The sequence below is a fragment of the Daktulosphaira vitifoliae genome, unplaced genomic scaffold, assembly GCF_025091365.1.
Source record: "Daktulosphaira vitifoliae isolate Bord-2020 unplaced genomic scaffold, ASM2509136v1 Scaffold_1, whole genome shotgun sequence".
Taxonomy (NCBI): Eukaryota; Metazoa; Arthropoda; class Insecta; order Hemiptera; family Phylloxeridae; genus Daktulosphaira; species Daktulosphaira vitifoliae.
In genome coordinates, this window is record NW_026099572.1 from 20,265,944 (window position 1) to 20,280,514 (window position 14,571).

The 14,571-nt window shown below is 27.6% G+C and overlaps 2 protein-coding genes across 3 annotated transcripts in view; both read left to right on the forward strand.

The window, feature by feature from the left end:
- The first annotated feature begins 1,336 nt into the window (after positions 1-1,336).
- LOC126893590 (locomotion-related protein Hikaru genki) overlaps positions 1,337-14,571 on the forward strand; it is a 54,847-nt gene continuing 41,612 nt past the window's right edge. Inside the window, exons 1-2 of one of the 2 annotated variants that reach the window (XM_050663945.1) lie at positions 1,337-1,655; positions 14,130-14,354. In XM_050663945.1, the coding sequence (XP_050519902.1) occupies positions 1,574-1,655; positions 14,130-14,354 (307 nt within the window). In that variant the 5' untranslated portion in view covers positions 1,337-1,573. The remainder of the gene's footprint in view (positions 1,656-14,129; positions 14,355-14,571) is intronic. The other variant, XM_050663946.1, reaches the window with a different exon arrangement.
- LOC126893595 (peptidyl-alpha-hydroxyglycine alpha-amidating lyase 1-like) overlaps positions 11,578-14,571 on the forward strand; it is a 68,501-nt gene continuing 65,507 nt past the window's right edge. Inside the window, exon 1 of the mRNA XM_050663956.1 lies at positions 11,578-11,582. The gene's annotated coding sequence lies outside the window, so the exon portion shown is untranslated. The remainder of the gene's footprint in view (positions 11,583-14,571) is intronic.

Sequence of the window (14,571 nt, forward strand, 5' to 3'; positions counted from 1 at the left end):
GGTATGAACAAAAACAAACAGTGTGAGCTTGGCATAGTTGGGACTAGTATAGATGATATCTGACAGTGATTAAAATCATTATCATAAGAAACGATTTGATGCAAATCTGTAGATTTGTTAAATGTAAAAAATGTTAAATTTTAAGAAATTGGTGGATTATTGAAGAGCAAAATTCTAACTCAAAAATAATTACGGAAAAATCATTACCACGGGCAAACAATCGGAAAACGATCATCGCATTCGATTTTTGATAAAACTGGCAATTTAAGCTGATTCAAATGTTAAAATTAAAAAAATTGAAATAAGTTTAACATTATGTTCTATGTCAATTAGAATTAAAATACAATACCAAGAATTTTAACACAAAAATAGCATGTTTTTTTAACTACGGCAACCTTTTGCACATAGAAGATAAGTCGTCGGGACGAATTTTTTTTTTTTTGAACTTATAGTACTTAATATTAGCTTTATTTTAACATATGTTTGAAGCTCGGAGTATTTCCGGAACATTTTCAAAACTTAAGTTGAAAAAGTTAAATTTTTGTGCAGAAGTTGCTATTTTGAATCCCCCCCTGTGGTCAGGTAAAGGGTCAGATTTTCAACAATTTATATCAAATTAAAGGGAAATATTTAAGATTTCAATATAAAAAATTTTTTTTTAAATTCATTTTTCAAAAAGTTATGGCAATTTTCAGAAAAAAAAAATGAAAAAAATGTCGAAATTTATTGATTTTAAAAATCGTAAGTTTTTGGGAAATGTTTACTATTTATGGGGTAATTTCTTCAACTACATACGATTTGTGATCTTTTGACGTATCATTGAGTAAAATCGGTCTAGTAAGTTTTGTTTATAAAACAAAAGGATTGTTACACAGTAAATTTTTTTATACATATTTTAGAGTCAGTCGAACTCTTTAAAAATAATTTATTTTTACATCATAAAATACTTTAAATATTACAAACTTATTTTAGTAATCAACATAAGAGCTAAAAAAGCAAGCAAACCATTTCAAGTATTTAATGAAAATATGTTTAAAAATCTTGAGACGTTTCAAAGCTTTAGATTTTTCAATTAAATTAGTGAGTGGCGAAATGGTAGATTTTATATATAAACGTCGTGGTAATCGTCTACAGAAAAAAAATAAAGCAATGATTGACTTTATTGTATCTTCATGAATAGATAGTAAATCGAATGTTTCTGAAATGACGGTTTGTCGAAACTTCTTAACAAAATTAGCGTCAACCGTCGTCAGCGATGTTGGAACGCGCTTGCGTTTATGTATTTTCACTTGTACATGTGATTACGCTTGCGTCCCTTCGACCAAAAAACGGTGTGTACTTACGTGCCGGGAAATCCGTTTTTCGTTGGCGGTAGGAAAATCAGCGTGTTAGTTTTCCGCTGGCGCCGTTGGCGTTCGTTGATTGCACAGGATTTCTTTGTGTCGCCACAAAAGGAAATCTATCGTAACTATTATGAAAATGTCACAGATTCCCCTCCTCATCGTAACTCCACTCGTAGCTTTTTAAATGTCTTAACAACATTTAGGGGAAATAATCACAACGCACTTTAAAAATGGATCTGTCGTACGTGCTGATAGTGGTCATCACTAAATGTTTACTTTTCTCGGCAGCAAGTGGTCAGCAAGACAAATCAGGTAATTTTTTTTCTCATTTTAATGTCTGAATTTATATTTAAAATCAATATATATATATATATATAAAAAAGAAGATAAAAAAAACGCTTAACCAAAAATTATATAACCAAGATGAAATCATAAAAGGTACTGATTATTTTGAAATCGATTGAATGAAAAGTTCAATTCAAAAAGGACCTATCGAAAGAAAGGCCCTTAAAATAAATAAAACGGTTTGATTCTTCGTCCTTCAGCACTTATGTACGTGTGCAAACCACAGTTAACCATTTGCCTACGTTACCGAATTACAGGTATTTGAAGTTAGTAACATTTCTAACAATACTGTTAGACATGGTCTTTTCATTGTTTCATTTTTACCTGTGAGTTATTTATATTTTATTAAATGTCAAATATTATATAATATTATAACTAACAAAAAAGAAAAATGGAAAAAGCAAAGATAAAAGTAAACTTAAACGCAGTAAGTAGTCCACTATACTAAAACGAATTTGATGTCGCATAGAGGGACATATAATACTTTAAGCTATCCCAAAATAGAAATATTTACTCTAAAATATTACTTTTACAACTGTAGATATTGGTTGACTATTACCTATGACGATTTTAACTATGTTGATAGAATTTATTACAGATATGGGCTGTTAATATTATTATAAATTATTTTTTTGTGAGACGCACATTTATCATGCAAATTTAATCATTTTTCAATTATTAACGTATACGTTTTTATTTTACTAGGATGATATTATTAATGTCCAATGTATGATAAAAATTGTTTTTATTTAAAATTAAATAACATTATAATATAATGTAGTGTAATTATTTAGATTTTATAACATTAAAATTCAGGGATAAATTTTTATGAGCTCCTGAAAGTTTGAAATTGTTACAGAAAGAAAAAATATTGTAACATAGAAAATCAAAAGTAGAGAGATAACATTGTTAGATGAAACCAATCAGAGCTCACTAAATTGTCCCTATCAAAGGTTACGCAATAGTAAAACATAAAAATGCATTTATCTCAAAAATTATTTTTTCTGTATAGAATTTTCTTGTACTAAACCTAAACTGAATTGAATATTCATCTCTCTAATTTTTTGAACACTTTGTTCTTAATGTTATACGAGTTGAACATTTTATATAGAAATATTTTGGGTTCTATAATCTTTTTCTTTTTAATACATTTCTTAAGTAAACTCGAAAGTGAGTAGATAATTAGGAGTAAGTTTATTCCTTTCTTTGTTTTGTAATTAAATAATAACTTTTTATCGTATTGATTTTAATACACATTGTAATATATTTATTCCTTTAAATAGGAAAAATAAATAAATTCGCACTTCCAATGATGTTGATGATGTTCATTTATGAATTGAACGGCGTATTTTTATTTAGCGATGTTGTTGACGTTGATCACAATGACATCGTGTGTTGAATTTTAGTAGTAATAAATTAAGTTTCGAAGAAAATACTTGTTTATGTCTTCTCTATTCATCAGGAAATAAATGTTGATAACTTTGTGACAAGCATATAAATTTACAATAGGGGAAGGCAACCGATTTTTTTCGGATTTTATTTAGGGTAAAAATAGGACCAGCGGATTTAGTTATAATCAATGAGTGTGGCTGTACTGGAGACAAAATAATTCTTGTACAAGGCGCTAAAAGACCTAAGTCTATGTAGTTCCAATCTTTTATTACAATAAAGAAGTAATACTTTCATGAATCGCGATATAAATTTTACCCCTTAAAACACGTTAGTAAAATTAAAAAATACGTATCAAAATCATCATCAGTGTTTAAATTTGCATAGAAAAATATATTTAGTTTATTGATTATTATAAAATTACGCGAATTACACGTACAGTATATAATTCTTTTTATTCCTTTAATATTAATTTGGCTATAAAATTTTGCAAGTATTAACTTTAGCTGGTACTAATTTTCTGTGTGTTAGTGTGGTGAGAGGGGAGGGTGTGAACCCTCAACGTATCAATAAATGTTAAGTAAACTCTTCAATGCAAAAGCAAGTTAGTTAAAATTTTACAATTTAAATTTTTAATCTGAACAAATTTTATATATTTGTATTTATCTAAAAAACTGTTACTTTTTTCTTTTTTTTCACCACTTTAATTTAAAGATGAATATTGCTGTCAATGGGGAAGGGTTTCATTTGTCTCCCTCTTTATATGCTACTGAATCAAAGTATAGGAGGATTTAAGTAAAACCACCCACGCATACAAATTTTATTTTCCAACTCAATTTTGAATATGTTTTGCAACGTTTGACAATTTTTGTTAAATTAAAGATTTTGATGTGTGCTATAACATTAAAAAACGATTGTCTAAACGACTTGTCTTCAGAGAGTATTCGGTTAATTTTGGTTAAAATGTTTCAATTTTTTCTTTATACAACCACAAATATCAGACTATAGTAGAGTTTGTTATGTCGGTTTCCCACTATGGTAGATCTCGACTATTTTTTTCGGATTTTTTTTTTCTAAGGATTAAGAAAAAAAATACTAATCAATCTTAAAGTTCATTAATCATTTTATCGATATCCTAATTATAAATAAATGATTGCGAAAGTTTTTACGGTTTCATACAAACTTAAAACAAAAAAGATAAGCTTTTCAGAATAATGATATATTGCTTATAACCATTAATTACATATTGATTATCCTAATTTGTTTAATAAATAGCTGAAAAATGGTTTTAATGTTATTTTACCTGAATATGAAATATGGGTAAAAAAAAAATTACTGCAATTTCAATATGGTACTAAGAAGGGTTATTCTTTTAAACGCTAATGAAGCGACCAATATTAATATAGCTATACCAATAGCCAATAAATTTTCAATTGGTTGCTAATTCAAAGAATAATTTTGAAAAAAATTCGATTAGGCAAATTAATTTTAGATGTCGGAAAATGTTTCAATAATATTAATTAAGATATCTTAATAATATTTATTAAGATTTCCGATGTTAACAAACTTATTACTAATAAAATACGTAATTTTTAATTTATTAAAATAACTCCATAGAAATTACTAGAGAAATACAAGAAGAGGTTCCATGGTGCATATTGTTTGCTGACAATATAGTGTTAATATGAGAAAATAGGGAGGAAATTAATCAAAGGCTAGAGGTGTGGAGATCAGCTTTTGAAGAACAGGGTTTAAGAATAAGTAGAAGTATGATAGAGTATATAGAGTACGAGTTTGACAAAGGAGAACACGAGGTAGGTGAAATGAGGAGATCAGTGACAATAGGTGAGGACGTGATTGGAGAGGTGGAAAGTTTTAAGTATTTAGGGTCAGTTGTGCAAAGGAGCGGTTGTATTGACGAAGATGTAAGACACAGGATTAAGTGCGGGTGGTTGAAGTGGAGAGAAGCGTATGACGTCTTATGCGATAAAAGAATTCCAATGAGGCTGAAAAGTTAATTCTACAAGACTGTAGTGAGGCCAGCTATGATGTATAGTTCAGAGTGTTAGGTGGTTGATAAGAAAGTAAAGTAGAGAATGAGTGTAGCAGAGATGAGAATGCTTAGATGGATGATTGGAGTGACTAGAGAAGATAGGATAAGGAACGAGCATATAAGAGAGAATATAGGGGTAGCGTCAATCTTGGATAAGATGAGAGCAAATAGACTTAGATGGTTTGGTTATGTTATGAGGAGAGAAGAATAGGAAGCTGTAAGAACAGTTATAGATTATAGAAGGAAGAAAAGGTAGAGAAAGACCAAAAAAGGGATGCTATTGAATGCGATATGAGGACAGATGATGTGGGAGATCGTGTCAAGTGGAAGTTTAGAATAAGGGTGGCCAACCTCAAGTAGTTGGGATTAAGACGAGAAAGATGAAGAAGAATTAAAGTAACTTCATAAATAAAGTATCGTTTGAATAGTGTGAATGTATGAAGCTATTTGAAACAAATATTAATTGCTAAAAACTTGAATTAATTTTCTGGTAAACATAATAATTCTATAGTGAAGAAATATATCACTTCGTATTTGAATAGTATACTGTATCGTATCGATAAACCTTAATGAATGCACAGCTCACTTAATCGTATATTTTTGATAATAAATTTGTTAATATATACTGACAATATTCAAAATTGATGTTTAAGTTTTGAAGGCTTATAAAATTTAATATATATTTTTTCTTATAATAAAATGAAGTACGGGTGGGCTAACAAATATAATAAATTGTTAAAAAATGCTTTATAATTGAAATCTAAATTAGAAAAAAGTTATAATAATGAAAATACGAGTTGTACATTAGCACTTATTAGTTAATGACTAGCAGTGTAGAATAAAAAAACAAGATCATTTGAACATAACATATTTTTAAAGTAGTTAATTTATTTCTATACTTAATTTAGGAGTAGAATTTAGTATTTTAAAATTTTTTTTCTAATTTGCAACAGTATTCAATTGTTAAATGATCAATTTTATGTAACAAATGGCTAGAAAAAAATGTTTAGTATGATTTTGTTTTTGTTGAACTGCAAACCTATAAATTCAAACTACCTATCAAATAAAGTAAATTAAAAAAATAAAAATACGGTTTTTACTCTTGGTCTCAGTAATGTATTACTATCATTTATTTATTATTTACACGAAGCATCATTTATAAATACTCATCAAAGTTTTGATTCTGAGTGGTTCCGATGAATTAAGAGTGTTCATGAAATTACGATTCATTTTCTACGAAAAATTTACGTTTTTTTTAATAGATGGAATGAGTGTTGACAAATTTGTGTAAATAGTCAATTTAATAATATCAGTTTTTCATTGAGATATATCACTCAATGACAAATGTTTCTCAATAAATTTTCGAAATATAAAGCCACGTAGGGATGTATTAAAACTGTTAAGAGTACAGTATAACGTAAACATATTATAATGGAAACCGAATGAGAAATATAATATTTGGTTAAAGAGTAGAGTAAATAAAATGCCGACAAATGTAATAAGAGACGAAGAGAGTAAAAAAAAAAATGTCTTTAGACTGATTTCGTTCCGATCACACTTTTTTGCATTCACTCTTTCAATTTAACACACGCGTAAAAATATAAATTTCATTTTTTTAAAAATCAGTGTACGTTGAATATAAAAAATAGTTTGACAATGGTTTTTATAATAAATGGTTGTGGACGGTTTTAAGTCCATTCGGGTATTCAAATGAGTTTAATGTACCGCTCTAATTCCTATATCGTTCATCATTGTTGGTTTTGAACAAGGACTATAGTATTTGCATTTTTCTCCTTTAACATCTCTTCCTCATGATCACCTAACTTTAATGCACTTTAGTCACTCTACTTCGTAGGCATAAATGATTTATTCTAAAACGACAAGCATTTGTCATATTTACGGTGATTTCTTAGTATTTTTTTTATAGAATTTTAATAAACGCTTTGTAAATTGTTTCTGTTATTAATTTTTAACCTGACCGAGTATTTTGTTAATAACATTTTTAAATTAAATTTTTTCTCCAAGAAAGAATAATAATAATAATAATAATAATATTCTTAGATGAAGGTGTTTAGTTATAAGATTTAATGTACCCCCTGAAAATAGTTGGAATCGTCAATTGATTAATTTTAGTATATATATTAAAATCTAATATATTTCTATTTATAAATCTAAATTGGTTGTTTGTCATAAAAATGTAATATTTAAAAAACTTTATACAAAATATGCTGAATTTGATTTGATTTTGGAATCAGTTTTTCAAATTTTTAGTTGAATGACAGTTTATGAGAAAAAGTAACAAGAGTGATAAACACTTTAAATGATAATTTGTCATGGGTTTAAAAAATAATCACACAAGGGACGTACGTTTTTTAATAAATTATCAAATGACTTGAAAATCCGTATAATGTACCTTATATTTATTATAAAATCAACTTTGGTGTTATTTTACACATTTTAAAAATGTTTATATTACAAAATTCAATCCTTGTATAAACCAATATTGAATGGGAACAATTTTATATAGTAGATAATATTATTATATATTTCAATTGCCGAGGTTCAACAATATTCAATTTGCTACTCAGAATCCAACAATTTATGTCTCATATTACCCCAATCGACCTCATATTGAAAATGTAGTATAAGTAACATATATTTTCAGTAGGAAATCGCTTGCAAATATATTATTATGTTGTACGGGTAATAACATATTTATTTTCCAATCAAAACGTTGCGAAATTACATGGCGATAATAAAATACATTCGACAACTGACTGGAAATTTACAAATATTAAATTTACGAAAGTAATTAATATGATAAATTTTAATCAAAATAACGAAAAATTAACTTACAATAAATAAAACTCAGTTTAAACCTATCATGAATTACTCATTCGGGTTAGTAAGTTTTTAAAAATAATTTTATTTACTCAGAAAAGTATGAAATCTCTATATATAGTAATAAACTATAAATAACTTATTAAATATTTAACTAAACCTTTTAGATTCGCATTTATGTTAAAAAATAAATATTAGTAAAATCTAACAAATAGTTATATATTGCTAAAAATTTATGTTAAACAACAATGTTATTATTGTTCTATTTTTTTCTAGATAAAATTTATTTTTTCAAATAAATATCTAAGAAGTGAACAAGTAATAAATTTTAAAAAGATATTTCGTTATCATAAAACCAACCTTTATCAATTTAACAATCGTGTTATCTTTTACTTTAGATTACAGAAGTCATCAATGTAATCTTATATACATTTTCTGGGATAACAGTTGAACTCAATTTGAATAATTAATGAAATAAGTGTATTTATATATATATATATATATATTTTGTTTAATATATTTTTATATAACTGCGGCCTATCTTTCGTGCACCCTTTTTTTTTTTTTTTTAGCGGTCATATAATATTACTGAAAAAATGACCATCAGTTATTACATAATTCTCCCGAGGAAACTGATAGTAAATTTAAAAAAATGAAATAGAGGAAAAATGTTTTTCGTGTACCTGTAACCGTGATGTAAAAATTTACTGTTATATTATTAGCACAGCGCTTTTACTGATGCCAATAGTTAATGGCCAGCGGTAAGATAAAAAAAGAATCAAACAGAAACACGAACATCCATTCAATTTTAAAATCCTTTTAACAACGACTTTGAAAATTTGAAGTTTGTTTTAAATTTTTACCTAAATAATGTTAGTGGAAATTTTCTTTTTTATTTATTTGTACTGTATATGGGCCAAAGTAAATGTTTATAATTTGAAAGATACGTATAAAGTAAAGATAGAACGTAATTTTGAAAGAGCAAGAGTTTGGATAAACACCCAAAGAGTTAACGAGTTTTGTTATTTTATATAAACATACAGCATACACAGTAGTTTAATTTTGATGATACTAAATCTGTTAATGATGAGGTTGAAATAGCAATTGAAGTTCCACGCATTTGTGTACTTAATATAAATATTTGTATACCTATATAATTAAACAAGATTTTCTTGAAAACGCAGTACTTTTCAAAATACAATATATTTCCTAAGCAAAAAAATAAAAAAATATTTGTTTATTTCTACAAAAGTTTTTTTTTTTTTGTAAAATATGACAAATTATGTTTTTTATTTTATTATGATGTTTATTTATTTGTAGAAATAGCTTTTATAAAAGCTATGGCTATTTATTTGTGAAATTGTTTGCTTTTAGAATGATATTTTCAAACTAACGTAAATAGTTGTAAACGATCTCCAGGAAGCAATTTTATAAGTACTATTAGAGTTTGTTCTATGTATTTCATCAGTATCCTTTAAGTAACCTATTGCACCGAATAGTTGTTAAATTGTTTTACAAAATCCATTTAATTGTTGGTGCCGTTCTAACATAGATTCTTGTAACACTTAAGAATCATAAATCACTAAGCATCGACTAAATGACAACTTAATGGTATTGCAATAGTGCTAAAATTAATTGTCCTTCAGGAAATAACAATATTTTTTTATAAGCAGCTAACCAATCAAACATTTAATTGTGCTGAAAAATCGCGCAACAGATTATAGTGTGAATGAATTCTTTTTAATTTATCAAAAACTATACACCTTTGTACCGAAATAGAAGATATATGTATACGTATATTTCGTACGAGAATATCGGAAAACTATTGATTATTAAATAATAAATGCATGAGCTATTGGATCATGACTTTTTACTAAAAGAAAAAACATACAATGCATAGAACTTCATGCTATGTCAAGACTTTATTTTCAGAAAAAGGTTTCGTTTTGAGTGTATAGACCAAATGGTTGTATTTTCCATTTTCGAAAGGTTAACGTTTAAATTTCCAAAGGGTCGAATTTGGTGTTCGGAAGTCGAATAAAACATCGAGACCAATACTACAAAAGAGTCGTCAAGTTGCAGGTGTCCGGTTTTCTCACATTTATCTTTTATTCGAAGCTCATATTGGATCTCTATCATGCCGATATTTCCTCTTTTACTCTTTTTTACTAAGCCAATATTAATTTTTTGTACGAAAATGTTGTGATCTTTATAAATAACACGGTTCTCGGGACATGAACAAAAACATCTGTTATATTATTAACTTTTTAACTTTTCTCGTCGTTCACCCTCAACTGCCTGGTTCATTGGTCCAAAGATAACAAACTTTGTGATGGCTTCTGTATAATATTACTCGAAAAACTAAAGACATATCAGCCGCTACATCAGCAACTTTTATCCTATATCAAAACCCTGTCTAAGAGGGTCCTGAATTATATAAATGTTAGAAGCCGAGATTTGAGTTCAGTCATTCTCCGTAGTGAAGTTTTTTATAAATCTTTTTACGTTCATAAGCAAATGACTTTGTTCTACTCTGGTTTTTCTTTTTCACGCATTTATTTTTTATACTCGTCTAAATCTTAACTCTTAATTTATAAGATTTTTGTGGAATATTACTGTCGTAGTTTGATAGCATGTACGATTTGAACCAAATAAGATTTTTAGAATTTTTCAAAACGTAGACGATTATTGTACTTCAATGTTATGCTCTTTCTGTCTACAAATTTAATACACGTCAAAAGAAACTAAGTTTGTTTTTATTCTTGATAAAAGTAGTTGCTAGTAGATTTTCAACGCGTCAAAGGGTTTTTATGTTGCCCCTTGTTTTCCAATAAATTTTTTTTTATACACCCTGAAAGAATTACTACTTCCCCGGGGCCCAGTAAGCACCTTTAAACATTTTGAAGTTGGAAAACACTGTACAAGAGCAGGGTTTTTTTTAAATGTTTGCATAATGTTTACTGATTATTTTGAAATAAGAAAACATTGCTCTCCAAACTGTAGTTACGCCGTTATTTTTCGATATTCATAATATCATAATTTACCAAACAATTCATGCGGATATAAAGCAGTATTTTTTAATAAATTCGGGTCGTTTGATTTTAACACTACGTTATGTGCTCAATCGGATTTTTCAATTCAATTATTTGCTGTAGTATATCATTATTTTTCAATACTCTTGAACATTCAGCTTCAGTGAATTGCACATTAATATAATTAAGCAGATGTTAAAATTAATTAGTTCACGAAATATTTATGCTACACGAATAATGCTCTTTGAATTTACATTGTCGTTTTCACTCTAATTTAATATGAATAGAAAAACGTCATTGCTTTATATTCACAGTGCATGTATAACTATTTTTTTTGCCTACCAGTAGTAATTAATCAACTTCGTTGTTCCGAGATCAAGAGTAATTACATTTTTTTATACGTTTGTTATATTTATATGTTTACATTATTAGTATTTAAGTTGAAATAAATTATTAGAGAAATTTAACATTTGTGACAGTTTTCTTTTGTTTGTTCCAATATTTTAATTAAATTTTAGTGAATTTTTCCACTTATGTCAACATACATTTTATTTCTTGATTAATTTTTGATTTGATCAAGTAATTTTTAATCAATACGTTATTAATGAGTTTATTCGAGTTTTGTTATAGTTGTCGTTTTAAAATAAGTTTAGCAATTATGTTCTCGTGCAATTGAAACAATACTGCTTTTGTCTTAAATAACCTTGTGCGGTGAAGAATTCGTCCACACTCTTAATACGACGACATTGCTTCCTTTCAGAATTCATTAAATGATGACAATACAACGGGCATTGCGACCCCTTTGCCTTTAAGAGGAAGGAGGCGAGAGTAAGTGATAGTTTCCTCCTCGTGTTCCGGTGCTTTTAACTTTAGATGTACACACACACCCACACAAACTCACGTACACAGACGTAACCCCACGGCATTCTCGTATTTATATTGTATAAGTATAAGAGGCAGGCCCGTGAAAATCGATCAATGGTCTGGCGAACAGAAGAAAAAAATGCTTTACTGCTTTTCTAATTGAACACGTACACGACTATCTCTCGGTCTATCATTATTATTGTTATTATTTTGAAAGTATTTATCTGTGCCAAGTCGTTTTATCGTAATTATGGGCTTTGAAAAGGGATCGCAATGGTTCGATTTTAATAGTTATAATAACTGATATCTTTGTAAATTTTGGATGATTCGGAAGGAGAAAAGCATTATATGTATCAATTTTATGACAAATGTGAGACAACAAAATCAAGGAAAATTGTTTCTGGCTAGTCCGCGAGTATATACAAACTCCAGTTTAATTTAATTAAACTTTTTACTTTTTAATTAAACAATATGCATATAACAACGTGGGAACTCTCTTAATTGCTACCATCCACTCTGATCATTGGCGTGGTTCATTTAGAAATCGCAAATGAAGATGAACTTTGCATAGATAAAGAGAATTGAAAATTAAAAAACGCGGCCCAGCAATTTTGTTTAAAAAGTTTTTTGATAAAACAATGGAAAATATTTCTTTTATCAACAGTTTTTTTTATGTTTATTGTTTTTATAGTCTTCGTGTTTTATGACTATGTATACAACTTAGATGATTTGTATTTGCACTAAGAAGTAGTTTTTAAGGATAATTATCATGCCTTTATTACATTAAAAGTATAAAAGATTATAATTTCCAAATTTGTCTTTTAATTAAAAATTTTCAGTTTTTAATTCTTAAATAAAATTATTCAATCAATCATTTAAGAAATTTGTTTTTTCAATATTTTTTTGTTTTGGTGTTCTAACGATAGTGAATTACAAAAAAACAATCTTATTGAAAAATGGTTTTGTTATAAAATGGCAAAAAAAAAAAACTTTGTAATGGTCTGTATAAAAGTAAAGAATTTACAACGTAAGGCTTAAAAGTTTGGCGTAGGTTTATGATACGGTCACTTGGGGAGTGATACAAGACACTAAAAGTAGGTATGGTACTGCACTATACACAGTGACTACTACTGTCACTATGTTAAAGTGGATATTTTATTACTTTTACCCTTTTTGCTTAAAATTTACACAAATAAAAAATATTTATTTCAAGTTACAATGTATAACTAATGGTTGAGTTTATGCGATATTACATTTTTTGGCTGGACTAGTAAGCTATTAAAGTCTTGGCAATATTTTTTTACTTCATTACAAACAGGAGTTTCAACTATCTAGGTAGCTGTCTAATTTTTCATATAAATGCAAATACAACCATTTTCTTCGATAATAGTATAATTTTTCACTTTGCGCAACTTTGTAAAAGTAAAACATGTACAAAGTATTTGTACGTGTTGAAAATTAAGTTTAACTTTTACCACAAACATATAAAAATATAAGAACTTTTTTTTCAATTATTTTAAAAACATATTGCAGTAGTGAAAATTTGATAATATTTGGGAATCTATTTTTGCCTTTAATACTTTGTTAAAGCAGAATTAAATTAAGTGCCTCAATCCTTTGTGGTTTTAAATTTCTTTTAAGCTGATAAGATTTTCATCTTGACACATTTAAACGCAAGGACACCAACAAATATTTCGTGTTGGTTATAATATCGACAATAAAGCTCTCTAATGTATCATGTGAAATATTAACAAAATGTACATTTTATAGGTAAAACTCTATTTTATAGACCAATTCAGCATAAAAATTCAGTGGACTCAAATCATTGTTTTATAAACATTGATCCTTATTAAAAACTTTCAAACGTTTCCATAAAAAACTACCAAATTTTTTTGACAGATACAGTTATTTAATAATTATAGATATTGAAATGGGATTTGATTTAAATTTTGGGGTAATCGAGCAAACTGTTCATGAAATATGTAAATGTTTATACTTTGAGAGTTTCATAACAAAAAACGTATTTTTGTATTTATTGTCTAATAAATTTTGATTAAAATGTCAATTATTACATAGTGTCTATTTCTATTCGCGTAAAAGCTTTTGAAACCTATACATTTTAGTAATAATTCGTATATAAAACAATCTGAAGATGGTATTTAAAAATGACTTCTTTGGTATTTGTAACATATGAACAATATTTTATGTTTTATACCTATAAATGTGTATTTTACTTATAATGATGGTTTTTTTGTGTTCTAGAAGGTTGTCCTTCTCCCGGTTTTACTTTGAACGGCACTATTGTAGTGCCTCGATCCGGCATATCGCCAGATTTTTCATCGTTGTCTGAAGTGAAGTTTCCCGCACATTTACCATCCCCTTCACCTGTAAACGATGAAAAAGCTATAGTGCCATCAAGTGATGCTCCGTCCAGAGTCTGTAAAATAAAGTGTATAGCAGGTCAATGGGTTGGTCCTTTGTGCCAAGGTTTGTTATTGTCACTAATTTGTCTATCAAATAAGTTTAAAACAGTAATAAAAGTGTTATTTGAATAAAAAAGCGAGTTTTAAAATTTGTCTTTTTTTTTGTTTTTGAAAATTAAGTCTAGGATATTTTTATTTTACGCCAAGGAGTCTCTTATTTTATTTGCATAAATATTTCCTAATCAAAAAAGAATTTTCAAAGGTATGTTAGTACAATATCA